Source organism: Phaenicophaeus curvirostris, chromosome 9 (assembly GCF_032191515.1).
Source record: "Phaenicophaeus curvirostris isolate KB17595 chromosome 9, BPBGC_Pcur_1.0, whole genome shotgun sequence".
Lineage (NCBI taxonomy): Eukaryota > Metazoa > Chordata > Aves > Cuculiformes > Cuculidae > Phaenicophaeus > Phaenicophaeus curvirostris.
This window is the reverse complement of record NC_091400.1, coordinates 25,520,345-25,535,586: the sequence shown is the minus strand read 5'-3', so window position 1 is coordinate 25,535,586 and position 15,242 is coordinate 25,520,345. Positions and strand designations below refer to the sequence as shown.

Sequence of the window (15,242 nt, the reverse complement as noted above, 5' to 3'; positions counted from 1 at the left end):
TTGGCTAACACTTTCATCTCATTTGTCTTTTGCACAGCTGCATCACTTTGTGACCTGGTACCCTTTGACCAAGTATTATACGCTGAACCTTTTTGCCCTTATCTGTTTCTTAAATTTCGTTATTAGTTCCCAAATGCCTGACCTTGTATTTAGTACAGTAGAGCTTCAATCCACCTGTTATGCCACTCTTTAAAGTCATTCAATTAATTCTTTATATCTAGAGCCTAGAGAGACTGAGTCTCTCTTTTAACTAATTTTTTTCAGTATGTTTCCAAAGTCATGCACAAAAGCAGTAAACAAAATTTGTCCCCAGTATTGACTAATTCTTTGAGAGCTCCACTAGTGCTCAACTGGTGAATGTTTTCGGCCCAGCACTCACCTTGTCAACGTAACTCCTTACTATCTTCCCTTTTACCACCTCTGTATATCTGCATTATAGTTTTTCTACCTGCCCCTACTTTCTCCCATTAAAGGCATTATATCTAATGCTGACTGACGCTGTGTAGAGATCCAGCTCACCTACACAAAATGCAGAGTCAGCCATTAGCCTAGTGTCACAGAAACTGCTGCAGGTAATCCTCATGATATTTTTCAGCCTTTTTTACATCTACCCAAAGAATCTGCTTCCCCCACATTTGTCCTAAAAACCTTGACTAACCTACTTCAACATCAGTTCCTCTGATAAAATTTTCCTCTCCCTAAATATTTGACAAATGCTATTCCATCATCACACGGAACAGCTCACATCTTGACAGACTTTGCTATCAGACTTGAAATTTCATAAGGCAGTACTCCTCCTAGACTTCTCTGATCAAGATTAACTAGACCATCTTGACTTGAGGCCTTTGATTTCTGCATTTTACTTCCACTTTGACTGTAGAAATGTCTATTTTGAATCTCTTCCCATTCCACCTAGAGCCTCAAATAATCATCCTAACTGAAAAATGAAATATATTTATTCAGGATTGCCCTAACTGCTTCATATATTATCCCTCTCTCACCTTCAGCTTCACCCTTTATGCTTCCTGTATAGTACACCTCTTCTTCACACAGAAAGAACAATTGATTGCTTTCAGTACTACCAGTAATTCTTATCTTTCAAAGATTCCTGGAAATGTTCACTTCAAGCATGACCACTTGCCCTCTGCGATTTAGTTTATATCTTCACTGTGCTGGTTTTGGCTAGGTTAGAGTTAATTTCCTTCACTGCAGCTGGTATGAGACTATGTTTTGTGCTGAAAACAATGTTGATAATACAGGGATGTTTCCATTACTAGTGAAAACTGTCAAGGCTTTTACTGCTTCTCACAGTACTCCACCAGCAAGCAGGCTGGAGCTGCTCAAGAAGCTGGGAGAGCTGACCTCAACTGACCAAAGGGATATTCCATACCATATGATGTCATGCTCAGCATATAAAGCCGGCGGAAGAAGATGGAATGGGAGGACATCTGGAGTGATGATGTTTGTCTCCCCAGGTGACCATTACATGTGATGGAATCTTGCTTTCCTGGACATAGCTAAACACCTGTCTGCTGATGGGAATTGGTGAATGAATTCCTTGTTTTGCTTTGCTTGCACACACAGCATTTTCTTTATCTGTTAAACTGTCTTTATCTCAACCCATGAGTCTCCTCACTTTTACCCTCCCAATTCTCACCCCTGAGGGGACTGAGCAAGGTCTGTGTGGTGCTTGGTTGCCAGCTGCAATAAAACTACAACATTCTCCTACATCTCATTCTTTTTAGTAAATTTTTGCATGAAGCTGTATTCTTTCCTTTGGAAGCTATCAGTTTCCTTATACTTTCCCCCTTTCAGGCTTCCTCTGCCTTTACATTCTTAGCTGTTTTAGTTTGTCAATACTTGTTCTTTGAAATTCAATAGCCTTATTTACAGAATAACTGTACCTTTCTCTTTCTTCTAAATGAAACCGAATCCATTATATTGGGAGCATAAAGAACAAAACACTTATTAACATAAAAAATTTTTCTTGTGGTTTTCATGGTGTTAAAATTTCATTCAAAATGCAAACAAATTATTTTAAATGTTAGAGTATGTTTATCCTAGTTCTGCAATTTTGTAAGACAATACAACTGCTGTAAGGCTGAAAGCTTCTGCATTTGGCTTCCATTGTCGCATTCCCTGAAATTAAATCCTCTAAAGTCAGTCAATGGTGCCTGAAACAATACATGAAAGTCAGGATGACTAATTAGGAAGAAAACTGCAATTCAAAGGGATCACAACTAAATCCCATAACTAACAAAACTGTAATTTCTAACAGATAGAGATGAATTAAGACAGTGTGGGTTTTCTTCTTACTAAAATCAACAGACAATCTGAGATGAATTTTTGAGTGCATTGTATACGTTACAGGTAGATTCAATTCTTCAATCTCTGCAGTAATTCTTTGCACGTAGCTGAGGTTAGCAGAGACAGAAAATTGCTATTATCTAGTAATCTGAGGGAAATAACTAGGTGATCTCTTTCAGTCAAATTTCAGCAACCCGAAATGATTTAACATCTTGATAGGCCTGCTGCCAGGCCAAAATTGTATCCATTTTAGGAACTGGAAACAGCTCCTAATTTTAAGAAATAATCACCCATCATTAGTTCCCTTGAAAACACCAGCAGAGAAAACAAGTCTGGACATGGAATAAAGTACTTCTGCAGCAAGCAGAAATAAAACAATATATGAGGTCTAACACAAAAAACCCCAAGACTAACCAACCCTGTAACTCAGGAACCAAGTGAGAGGGGAGACAAAGAGATGGTTATACAGCATGTTCTAACCTGTCACAGTAAGACAAGGCTCAGCTCGATTGCTTCACTCATTATGAGTGGACACATGTTCAAATACGGTCGTTTTCTTACCCTCAGTCAGAAAATGCTGGTGTGCAAGAGTGAACAACTCTAACATCATGACAATGCACCAGCCCACAATGCCTTGTCAGTGAAGCAGTTTTTTGCTAAGTACAACATCCCTGTGCTTGAGCATCCACCCTATCCACCAGACCTGGTTCCCTGTGATTTCTACCTCTTCCCAAAGATCAAATTGGTGCTCAAATGAACCCATTTTTTGTCAGTAGAAGATGTGAAAGCAAAAACAATAGAAATCCTCAACAGCCTTTTAGAGAATCATCTGAGGAATTGCTTTGAAAGTTGGCAGCATCATATGCAGCTGTGTGTCAGCTCAGAAGGGAACTAGCGTGAAGGTGATCACAGTTGATTTTTTTTTTTCTTTTTGTGTTAGACCTTATAGTTTAACAGCATAAAGCTGAGAACCTGCAGAGCCACTGCAATTTTTCCAGGTTTATATCAGGCTTGGAATGGAATGTAGCAGTGTTTAGGACAAAACCTACTCCAGAAAAAAAAGAAGTTCCATCATTTGGCCAAATTTGACCATTTGACCACATTTAACACTACGTAAAAACTAAAAAACAAGTAAATTATGAAGCTGTCACATGATGCATAAATTAAAGACAGCCTTATATAAGTCTTGACTGTTCAAGTCTGTTACATGTTTTATTGAGTAAGGGCCTTGTAAAATAAATCTTAAGTTATAAAACTACAAAAATAATTTTTTAATGAATTAAGCTAGTCAGTCTACATCTTAAAACAGTTCTGAAGCAAAGACCCTTAAGACAGTTCAGTGCTTGATATCTGCAAATAAGATGACTCTTGGGTTTTGGGGGTTGCTTTTTGTTTTTCTTTCTGGGAAAGATTTTGTGTGCAAAGGTTTTAAAATGAGCAACCTGAGATTCTGCATTAGTTCACTGGTAATTCAATGTGGTTTATTCTGTAATTTCCCTATGGAAAACAGTGAGTCTAGAGAGTCATTCAGCTTTTATTTTAAGCGAGGTTCATAAACAGAAGAAATATTTTCAGTCTTTAATATATTTCTGTGTTTTTAAGCTTAGGTAATGTCATTGCACAGCACCTAAACATTTCGAACTTCGATATTGAAATCATGCTATTAAAGGTCAGAGAACATCACTGTGTTTTTTCCGAACTTCACCTTTTGATTCAATGGAGATAAAATTCTCCCACAGAACTTCTGTGGAAAGCATTCCAGGCAACAGTTCCATACTCCATCTATGTTCAGTAAAATCATTAACCATTGAAAATCCTTCAGTAATAAGGAATAAACGCTAAGAAATGGAGCTGACATGACAGTTGGCATTATTTTTTCATGCCAATTTACAAGCTTAAGTAAGGTAAAATACATACGACCCAAATATCACTTCCTGGCTCATGTGCTGCATTTTGGTAGGTTAAGCAAATCATTCATTCAAAAGAGAAGGGACATCTAGCTGACGAGGACTCCAGTGAAAATGCTCCAAATATTCCAGAAGTTGGATCATGACCTCAGGCAATGCAAGCCTTCTTTTTTTTTTTTTTTCAGTAATTCTCAAATATGATCCTTTCAATAAATAAGTCTTCTCCTCCAATTATCTAGCTAAAAAAAATAAAGAAAAATCTGAACTAATTTTTTCCCAGCCATTTTTTTCTCTCCCTGTTACAAATATCATAGAACGATTTGGGATGGAAGGGACCTTAAATCTTACCCAGTTGCAACCCCCCTGCCATGGGCAGGGACACATCCCACTGGATCAGAGTGCTCAAAGCCCCACCCGGCCTTGACTTAAACACTTCCAGGGTTGGGGCATCCACGACTTCTCTGGGCAAACTGTGTCAGTGTCTCACCATCCTCACTGGAAAAAAATTCTTACTATTATCTCATCTAAATTTCCTCACTTTTGTTTAAAGAAACAGAGAGAAAGGCAGGAAGTTTGCAACCATTGCAGTGAATGAATAATTAATTAACTTTATGAACATCGATAAGGAAAGTCTGGTTTTTAATGGTTTGTCAGACTACAGTTGTTTCATTCACTGATCTGTGTCTACAGCTCAGATGGCGTCTTTAAAAGCTTTCTCTAGGACTTTTAGAAAACACAGATAAAGTTGGCAAGCATTGTTATCACCTTTCTCTGTCTGCAGCTAAGAAAATGCTTGGACATCTGCTTAACAAGTCAGCTGAGCCCCTGTTGGTACCATGCTATTGAGCATCTCTCCTTGCCACAGCACAATAACCCCTCACACGTATCACCAGTGCAATGACGCCCCTCGGTACCCAGCCATTTGCTTACCTATGTTGCTTGATGGGTTGGGATCCTCTGTCAGGAGACAAAGCCTCTGGGAAAGACTGAGGGCCTGAAAAACTAGACTCCATAACTTTGTCCAGAATAGGCCCAGGATGCCTATCTGCTTTTGAATACTGTGGCACAGAAAGTAAAATTAATTAATACACAAAAGGCAAAGCACATTGTTGATGCTATTCAATCAGAATTCATTTCAAAGCAGAGTAAGAAGTGCCCTAATGCATTTTTAAATTAAGATTAGGCATTGGAAGTAATATGTTCATTCACTACTGTTTACATAGCGGAAAGCACTGGTACTCATTATCCCCATTATCTTCTCCACATCAAAATGCTGATACCTACATCAGTAGCAAAATTACTGACTGATCTGCCCATAATGATAGGAAACACTAATTCCTTTGACTAAAAGCCCTTTTTTGTGGCTGTCCATGTGGAGACTGAGATCACAAAACACATCTCAGAGGAGTGTCAGCACCTTCTCGAGTCCTTTGGTGATGTCAAATACTGCTTCTATCAACATGCGTAACTGAAAACCAAACTGAAACAGCATTTGTATCACCAAAGACGTAACAAAAATACATGAATCCTATCTGTAGAACCAGATATCCTTTCTGAATAAACCTGAAACTTTTGACCTGGTACTATCTGAGCTAGCCAGAACAGCGTAAACATAATTCTTCTTATGACAGTTGTAGGTGTAGGGCAGCCTCTGGATTCATAGTGAGACACAAAACTCTGTAAAGCAGACATTGAACATGAACAAAACCAGGTTTTCTTCTTTATGTTTTGTGATTCAAATGGAAATTCAGCCAAAAAAATGTATGTCTCTGATCCTGAAAGGAGCCAGAAAGTTGAAGTACAAAAAAAAAGCTGCATTTGGGCTCAGAAGAAGGATCAATGTTGTTAGTGCTTACTGCGCAGTATCTCAGAGATATGAAAGGTTAGCCCATATTTCCCCTCAAATATGAAAAATCCTGCACTTTGCAGAAAATTCTTCATACTGCATTACAAGTACACGCACTAAAACTAATAGGTCTGTTTTGCTTAAATCCACATCTTTCCGTATGGAATTTGTATTCTTAGTATTAGATATCTAGACATCCATGCTATCTTTACAATAAACTACTACTGTGGAAGCTATTACATGATTAAATATTTTTGAAATTAAATACAAATTAAAATACTAATAGTATAAAATAATCGTAGAATCATAGTTTCATTAAGGTTGAAAAAGACCTCTAAGACCATCAAGTCCAATCATTAAATCACAGTGATAAAAAATGCCATGCTATGATACAACAGCATAAACATTCATGAAGAAAACAGTTATGATTTCTTTTGAAGTACAATTCTTCATAATTATTTTGTTGTGTAACAAAAGACCAATAATTCCTTAAAAATGCAGAATTATTTTCTGATTCTCACTTACTCTTATCTACATTTCCCCAGACTTCAGCGGAATAAAACACATACAAGATTACTGTCTTTTAAAAATTAGCTACATGCAATTTTAATCCATTTATTCAGTGATTTTTTGACTGTTTTAATAGATGAAATAACAGATCTTCAAATTCTTCTCCAGTACTCCTCTCCCTCTTTCTGTTGTGTGAAATATCCACATAAAAAGGGCCAAAATTACTGCTCTTGTGCTTCTGAAGGCAAAGCTATGAGAGTAACAATATGCAAAATGCTGCCTCATGCATGAAGTAAACACAACTGAAATAATAGGAAGAAACATATTCCACTCATTTCTTTCAGTTACTGTGATCTTACTTGTCACTTGTAAACACTGCAGATAAAATATTCAGACAAAAGTATGACTTTTAAGGGACTCATGTTTGTGAAGGTTTTAAACTTTAATAGTTATTCTGCCTGCTGCAGAAATGAGACTGTCTTTGATTACTGACCTGAATAAATCAATTTGAGCTATGTAAAGAATGGGTTTTTAGTGCCAGGAAGCTATTTTTGTCCTTTTTTGTGTGTGTTTGTTCATCATACTAAACTGAAGGTCCGAATAGCTTATAAGACCATGAGTACAAAGTGAATCATGCAGAGATAAGAGACTGCATAGAGATAGAGATAAGCTGCACCTTTTGCTGCGTCCATGATAAAGGTGGATGTGGACTGGAGTGATGTTATACAGTCTTTCTTCACCACAGCTGGGGAAAACCAGGACCCCAGAAGCTGCTCGGAGGCTGACCAGCAAACTATACTGAAGGTTCAATACCTAGTACCACTCACGCACAGTCTGCAAAGGATATTTCCTTCCCCCAATCCCTCTTTCAAGCAACAGCCATAACATTAATTACAATGAAAATGTGAATCGTAATTTATATTGTGAATATACACAATTCAAGTGTGAACATACACAATTTGAACAATGTAACTGAACTTATTTCGATGGATCACATTATTCATACATTTGAACAGGCTGAGTTTGATCACCTTTAGTTTAACCTTAAGAGTCACTTCTCTGAGATCATCTCTGGAGAAAAATATCTTCAGCAGTATCAGTTGGTGCCCCCAGAAGTATGGCATATGGATACTCCTCATCTGTATCCCAGCACAGCCCATCCTGCTGCTTCCACAGCCCAGTTGGGCTGAACTCTAAGGAGCGCTCCAACTGTTGCGAGCTGCTGAATACTCAGTCATGATGGAGAATAAGCTGTGAAACACTTTCAAAGGACTGTTCCAGTAGGTTGAAAGCATCACTGAAACCTTGTCTGTATTATTTATGGTTTTTGTGGGTTTATTGTCTTCTCGCTTAATTATTTGTGCTTGTTTGAGCAATTACTGAGAAGCACTGATGTATATGGATAAATAAATTAAAGAATAATAATAGCAGTTAAAAATAAAGCATTTTGCAAATTTTCAATTTTTCACAGTTTCATTATTTTCTAATCATCTGTTATGTACAATTACTCAACTCTTTGATAATAAAATGCATGTCGTGTCCCCTCGCCCCCATTAGTTAATACTAAGCAAATCTGCAAAGGCAGCCTGGGCCAGGAGACAAGAGATCTGCCTCTGCCACTGACCTGCTGCATAACGGCGATCACGTAATGCCTCTGCTAAGTGCCTTGTCTTCTTTATTCTGAAAAGTAGGATCCGAGGATAACAAATGCCACTCAAGTGCTATAGAACAGCTTGATGCTGTTGTCCTGGTATTATTCAAAACAAAACACCCATCTGTCCCCCCTGGTTTTTCTTAGCTCTTCCTCCTCAACGATTTTCCCAAAATAGTAATAACAAGAAGTCCAGAAACGCATGTGGCTTTGGAAGAGACAAGATGAGGGGATCCCATTTCATAAAGGACTGAGAAAGCAGTGGGGGCAGCTTTAAATAACGTTCAGAGAGGCTGCCTCCAGAAAGTGAAGAGCCAGGGATTTTCCTGGATGGGTTGACCTTGCACAAAAGCCCATCAGGTGGGATACATAACGTCTGTTCCCATAAGCTTTATATGTTTTGTTGCCAACACTAGCTCTCAACAGAAGCCAATAAATTCAGGTTTGTCTATTCTGGCAGCTCTTCCTAAGCAGTCATGCAATACAGAAATGGGAAATTCATTCTTGATTAAAGCTAATAAATCACATTGCGACTCAGGCAAAACTACACAGTAACATTTTAAAAGATTTAAGGTGTATCTGTTGGTCAACATATATTAATTTTATTTCTATCACAGTGACTAAAAAGAATTTATTTCCTCCTACTACCAGCAAAAGACAACGAGACACTAAAAGAGCATGTTTTTTTCCCCCAGTCATTATAAGAAGATCAGAAACCAGGATGTAGTGATTGTGAGCTATTAGAAACAAGAGTAGTGAAAAGGGAAACCACACACTACAGCATGAGAAGCGTATTACCCACTCCAGAGGGAAAGTGATAGGGAACTAACAGATCCCCTTAGCACCATGGGAGAAGGTATTATAATCCACAAAGGTGAAAAAGGCCACTTTAAAAAACCATGACAGCTCTGAGAACCACTAAAGGGACGTCAAGACTTCAGCTGCCTGGTTTCATTGTTGTTGTTGCGTGACATATTTGTCAAGTTATGCAAACATAAGAAGCCCTCTAGTCAAGGTGGAAAAAGGAACTAGCAATCAGGAGCACGATCAGGACTCATGAAGACTGGTGAACTACAGAAAACCAGAAGGAGGATGACATCACCTGCTCTCACCCCTTCCACGGTTCATGAGGGGCACAGAATGTTTGTCTGTCTGAGAGGGGCAGCCGAGAATGACAATTTACCTCATTTTGCCTATAAGGACCATTTGCTGCAGTCTTGTGCAGCACATTGGCTAAGTATCTCTTGAAGATAATATAATCTCCTTGGGAAGGGGTGTGTAGTATCAAGAAGCCCTAAGTTTCATGCATCAGGTGAAATACTTCTGAATCTCCAGTGAACCTCAAAGATCCTGCATTAAAAACTGGCATATCTCTTCCTGACTGAAGAATTATAGCAAGATTACTAGTGCATTAGTATCCAAATCCAAGATGCTAGAACACACAGCAAGAAACTCTGTTGCTGTTAGAGTATTTGTGAAAAGCAGTGGACTTGAAGGAGATGCAGGGGAAATACTAGAAGTTGTGTTCAAACAGTTATTTATGCATCATGCTTACAGTATACAGTAATTTCATCTAATTTGTATCCCTAACAAAATAATAGAATCAATGCAGAGAGAAATAGGCTTGGTATAGGTGAACAGAATTACTGGCTATGATCAGCAGGAGTTCAGAGAGAGTACAGTGGTCCTGACAAAATCTAACTGATTTTTTTTACTGTACAGAATCACAACTGAGCTGACAAAGTAAGTAGAGGAGATATAATGCATTTGAGTGTGGGAAGGAAAAGCATCGGATACTTCAAAATACTGTCAGTGCAAACAAAAACCTTTATTCCCTGCAACATAGCAAATGACAAAATGACAGGGAGGCATCCACGTTTTAACTTAAATGCCTAACTCTCCTAGCATTCTTCCTCAGCCTCAGGGCTTGTCAAAGGATATGTTGGGGTGTGCCATTCTCCACTTGTGTTTACCCTGCTGACCACTAAGGGCAAAAATCCTACAGAGAGAAACTTCTTAAAAGGAAGGAAGTTCTAAAAATCTTATGCTTTTCAGTTGGTCAGCTCCATGTTTTTCTGAATATCCTGTTGCTTAACTTGAATTTCCACATCTGGAAGAGCAATCTTGCCATGTGGATATTTAATGAAGCTGAGGGAATGTCCAACACATCAAACCCATTTCTTAAACACTGCCTTTAGAAATAAGGATTGTTGCAAGGTAACTGTAGTCTAGGATGCAGCAGGAGCGTTCCGATATAAATGGAGAATGTTCTAAAATGAAACATTCAGAGCTTTTAACCTTGTATATGGTTCTCATAATCACAGTACTGTAAAGCAGCTTTAAGTGACGAAGAGGCGAGATATCATGAGGACTGAGGTCTGAAGTCCTTTTGTTTTCCTGTTGCAATAACGCAAACAGCTGCAAGTATAATGAGTTAGGCTAGAATAAAATGTGAAATGGTAATTCATTTTAATACTTGGTTCAAAAATGAAATGTGTGGGTTTTCTGTTAACAGCAATTTTGATATATTCATATGCATTTTCTCAATTAAAAAAAAAAAGATTCAAAATCGGCTTTAAAAATAAGTAAGGAAAAAGAATTATTTTCTTGAAGTCCAGTTAAGGATAAAGAGGTAAGAAAAGGAATGATGAGGAAAAAAAGGTACTTCACTGAGATTAGTTAAGGTCCTTACAGCCAAAAACCTCTTAAAGTGTTATCTGCTATGCCCTAGGTCATGGGAAATAAGTAAAACCTCTTTCTAGAGGAACACAGCACTTGGAAAGATCCAGGCAATCTTTACTACACGTAGCAACCTCCGAGTCAAAATGTGATGGCTCTTTCAGAATAGACATGATTAGAATAGTCATCAAGAATAAGGAATCTTATGCAGCTATTCTCAGGTCTACAGTAATGCATTCTGTGTAGAAGAAAAATGGTTGGACTCAATGATCTCAGAGGCCTTTTCCAACATGGTAATTCTATGATTCTATGAAAAAGCAGGGCGAAAAACACCTGAAAGCATCATAAGGTCCATTAAAAATAAGAGAAAAGTACAGGATAATCTTTTAGGGAAAGAGAGAAAGGTGACATACCAGCAAGACGGTCTTTATATCTAAGAGGAGCATTTGGACTAGGAAAAGAAACAGTTTCCAGGGCAGGATTACATACACCAAAACACCGGACTGAAGGAACAGTCTCCAGAAAATAATCACCATAATTTATTGACGTTTCGGTTTTGGCCCCTGGAAATGAAGAGAACTAAGATTTTGCCCCAAAATCCACGTGGCAGGTGCTGCAGGTGGGAATAGCAGAGTTTTCCCCCAGGAAGTGGCTGACAGAAACGCAGCAGCAGAGCCGCAGGAGCAAGCAGGGAGAGCACTTGCCTCTCTGCATCACTGCCTGGTCCCTCTCCCACCTAGCAGATATGCCTGGGGCAGATCTCTGCCCTCTGACGGGAAGCCCCTCAGACATTCCTATGAAATATCATTTCAAATTTCTGCTGCCTCGCCTTACCCTTTGTCCCTCTTCTTGCCCTCTAATCTACCAAGTTTTTTAAATATTTCATGAACTGCCTACATGCATTCCTGCACTGAAATCTTGCTAACAATAGAAACCATTATTATCCTGCACTGTTATGCTACATTCTGCACAAGGTCATTCTGTTTTTCTTCCTTAGTATCTTTGCTCCCAAAGGGAGAATGCATTTAACGGCAAGGGGAAAACAACTGCCTGAAAGCAGACACAAGAACAAGAAAGCTGAGTGTTAATGACCGGCACTGATAACAACCCGTCTAAACAGCCTTAAAAGCTGAAAAGTAAACTTGGATTAAAATAATAAATAATAATAATAATTTTCCATCTGTAATATCTGGAATCTACAAACTGCTACTTCAGCCATTATGGGTATTATTATGGCAAAAGAAAAAAGATATAAATAAAGCTTTGTCAGCTGCTCAGAAGACATCAAACAGTTCATTGTGATGACGGGTTGACAAAATACTGCACGGCATTCAGTGAGAAAAAGGAAAAGAATATATTCTTAGTGTTAACCAAGACCTACTTCACATGTTAGAACAAAAGGATCGGAAAAGCTCTTTACAGCTGTACCTTTTGTTGCCATCATTACAACCTAACAACACTCTCAACAGCTTTTTTAAGATGCCAGAAATAATATATGAGTGAACGAACTGGAAGCGACACAAAGAATTGCACAAGGTTCCCTAAACTGTGATTATGTCAATTTAGTGAAGCTCTCTTCCTTCTTCAAATAGCAGATTTTTCCTGAACCACAAAGAATATCACGATCACAATGTTGCTCCCATACAACAAAAGTTTTAGTCAATACAAGCAACGCTCTGACAACTCCTCTGTCATAGCATGGAGGCTCTGCTTACTCTGAATTGGTTAATAGAGCTTCTGCTTACTTCTACAGTAATTACATGTAAGCCTGAAGCTGAGAGACCTGTGGCTAAGCAGGCATGAGTACCCACTTTTGTTAAGCTCCCACTATTTTGATGGAAACTGGCAAGTAAGGTAGTCAGCCCTTTAAGCAAAGCTAAGATATTAAGCTAAGTTAAACATTTAGAAAGGCTTCAATATATTTTTTTTTTTATGATTTTCTATCACTACCAGGACCCTTCTCAGTTTTTCCAACAACTTCGTTCAGAATAAGATCACAGTAAATATGTATGAGCAGGGGGGGAGAGAAAGACATGCATTGGAAAACAGCTTGCATTCAGGACTAAAGAATTTGGTCACCTTTATTTTGAATAAGGTTGGTGTATTTCATGATTGGGAGATTGTATTAACATAGAACTATATACAGAAAATGATGACATAAATTTCAAATTTAGTTTGAACAAACTATTCTCTTTCTGGTATCAAAAATCTTTCTGGCTCAAGACCCAGGAAAATGAAACTGTCTGCACAGTCTTCCCTTGGGCGCTAGTCTACACATGTAAACTGAGTTCTAGATTTTGAATTTGCTCTGAATTAATTGTGACAAATACCTACATTTTCCCATGCAAGTTCATTAATTATTAGAAAACTTGAAATCACTGAAGACCAAGGACCCTCCCTTCACCCATACAACATATATAGGAGCAAAGGCATCGCCAAAAATTGTAATAGCCATTTCCACTGCTGGATGCAGAGCTGTGCGACTCAGGAAGGTTTATTATGTGAACAAAATGCACCAGGATCCATTGAAATAACTTCAGAAAAAAAATCCCTGCTTGGTGTTTTCCATTAACAGGCCCTACACAAAACATTTTATGAAAGAGGTGAGAATTCTTGTTCCCACTGCTCAGATGCTAATAGCAACATGGTGATGTGCTGCCATCAGCAGCAGAAACTCAGCCAGGCTATTAAGTGTCATAGCTGGCAGAATTACTTACATTTTGCATCTGGACTCGGCTTTGTGCCATACACTCTGACTTTGCCATCATGCTGGAAGCATTTAGGCTGTAGGTTTTCCTATTCTGTGTTTCTTTCAGCTGTTCATGAATTTGCTTTGTTTGTTTCCTGCAGAGAGAAATAAAATTCATGTAAGAAAGAGCTAGTTTGATCTTCTACTATAGCTATGATACTTTTATAGCCATGGTTCCCTTCATTCAAAACTTCACCGTATTAGATTAACCAGCTGAGCTAATTCACCAGTGTCTAATATTTCAATGCAACGGTCATTTTCTGTCGAGGCTTCCAAAAGGGAAAAAAGAGCTTTTCTGTTTAAAATATCTTCTGTTCTCAGATTTCTATAATAGCATGCCAGGTGTTTCTTTTAGTGCAGAATTTTGTAAGATCATCTATTACATATTAAACAATAGCTTGCAAGCAGGCCTGAATATTAATAAAAACCCATTTTGCTCTGATTTTGGAACAGAGATTTTGGCAATTCCAGCAGACATTAGCCCCTGTTGGCCATAAAATGTGTTGAAGAATCAGTGAGTTCTACTAGATGGTTAGACTTGATCTAAACTCCAGTACCTTGTATAGATCAGCTTTTGCTTACATTCTTAAGCCTGGAAAAAAAACATCCGTATGGTCCCTGAGGCTGTGTTTTTGACAAATTGTACTATGCTCTGCTATATCAGAGCTAGTAAAACCACTAGAGGAATCACTTGCAATATTCAGGAGATAAGCACACTATTAATAAAAGGCTTTCTGTTTCTGCCACACTATATTTACAAACTGAGTTTTAAAGGTTTGTATGTGATTGAGGACAATATTGAGAACAATAGTTTGAGACAGCAAGCTATTTTAAGTATTTCTTCTATCTTGTGCAAACAGATATCTTAGCTGGACAAAAACTGTAAGCAAAATATATTTAAGGTCTTTTATCAGTCTCCATTCTTCTGATAAGCTGCATTGTCTGAGACTGTCACTTTAAAAAGTTCACAAGAAATAACTCCATAATACTATTTTAATTCTTCCCTTCCTTGCCTTGTTCCTTTTTCTCCTCAGAAGATGCATCTCCAGCAGCAAACCTACAAAGACCCTGGAAACTGCCCAGTAAGGTCAAGGACTCGCCAGCAGCAGCAGCGCTTCATTATTCCACCAGCAGCCTTTGGACAGCAACTGGGATGGAGCCAAATTTATGAAGAAAGTGACTTCCAGGAAGTGTCAGTAAGAAATAAAGGAAATACAGTCTTTCTATACTGAAATTTAAAATTTTAGCAAAGAAGCATCAGCAACGTTTTGAAAAAGTTCTGGTGATTTTTCATCAAGTTTGATAGCATCTTATTCGATTCAGGCCAATTAATTAGACATCAAATGAGGCAGAAAAGTAATTTTAACTTCTTTCAGTGGAGTCTGTGTAGCACAGGGAAGTGTAAGAAACTAGAGGAAAATCACTTACTTAAGCAGTCAAGGGGAGAAACTGTGAGGAAGGACACATTCCCTCAGTATTAAAGAAGCAATGAGAAGTATCGCAGTTCATATATTCAATTTTAATAATATAGTTTTTAATATATTACAATAAATATATGGGAGCTCCTCTGCATTTTGAGACACACAGTTCTGA

General features: G+C 38.1%; 1 protein-coding gene across 2 annotated transcripts in view; it reads right to left on the bottom strand.

The window, feature by feature from the left end:
• The window catches only part of NRG3 (neuregulin 3), a 390,074-nt gene that overhangs the window by 11,993 nt on the left and 362,839 nt on the right, over window positions 1–15,242 (bottom strand). For both annotated transcript variants that reach the window (XM_069863204.1, XM_069863205.1), the window contains exons 6-7: window positions 13,618–13,744; window positions 5,145–5,272 (exon numbers count right to left, since the gene is read on the bottom strand). In XM_069863204.1, coding sequence (XP_069719305.1) covers window positions 5,145–5,272; window positions 13,618–13,744 — 255 coding nt within the window. The remainder of the gene's footprint in view (window positions 1–5,144; window positions 5,273–13,617; window positions 13,745–15,242) is intronic.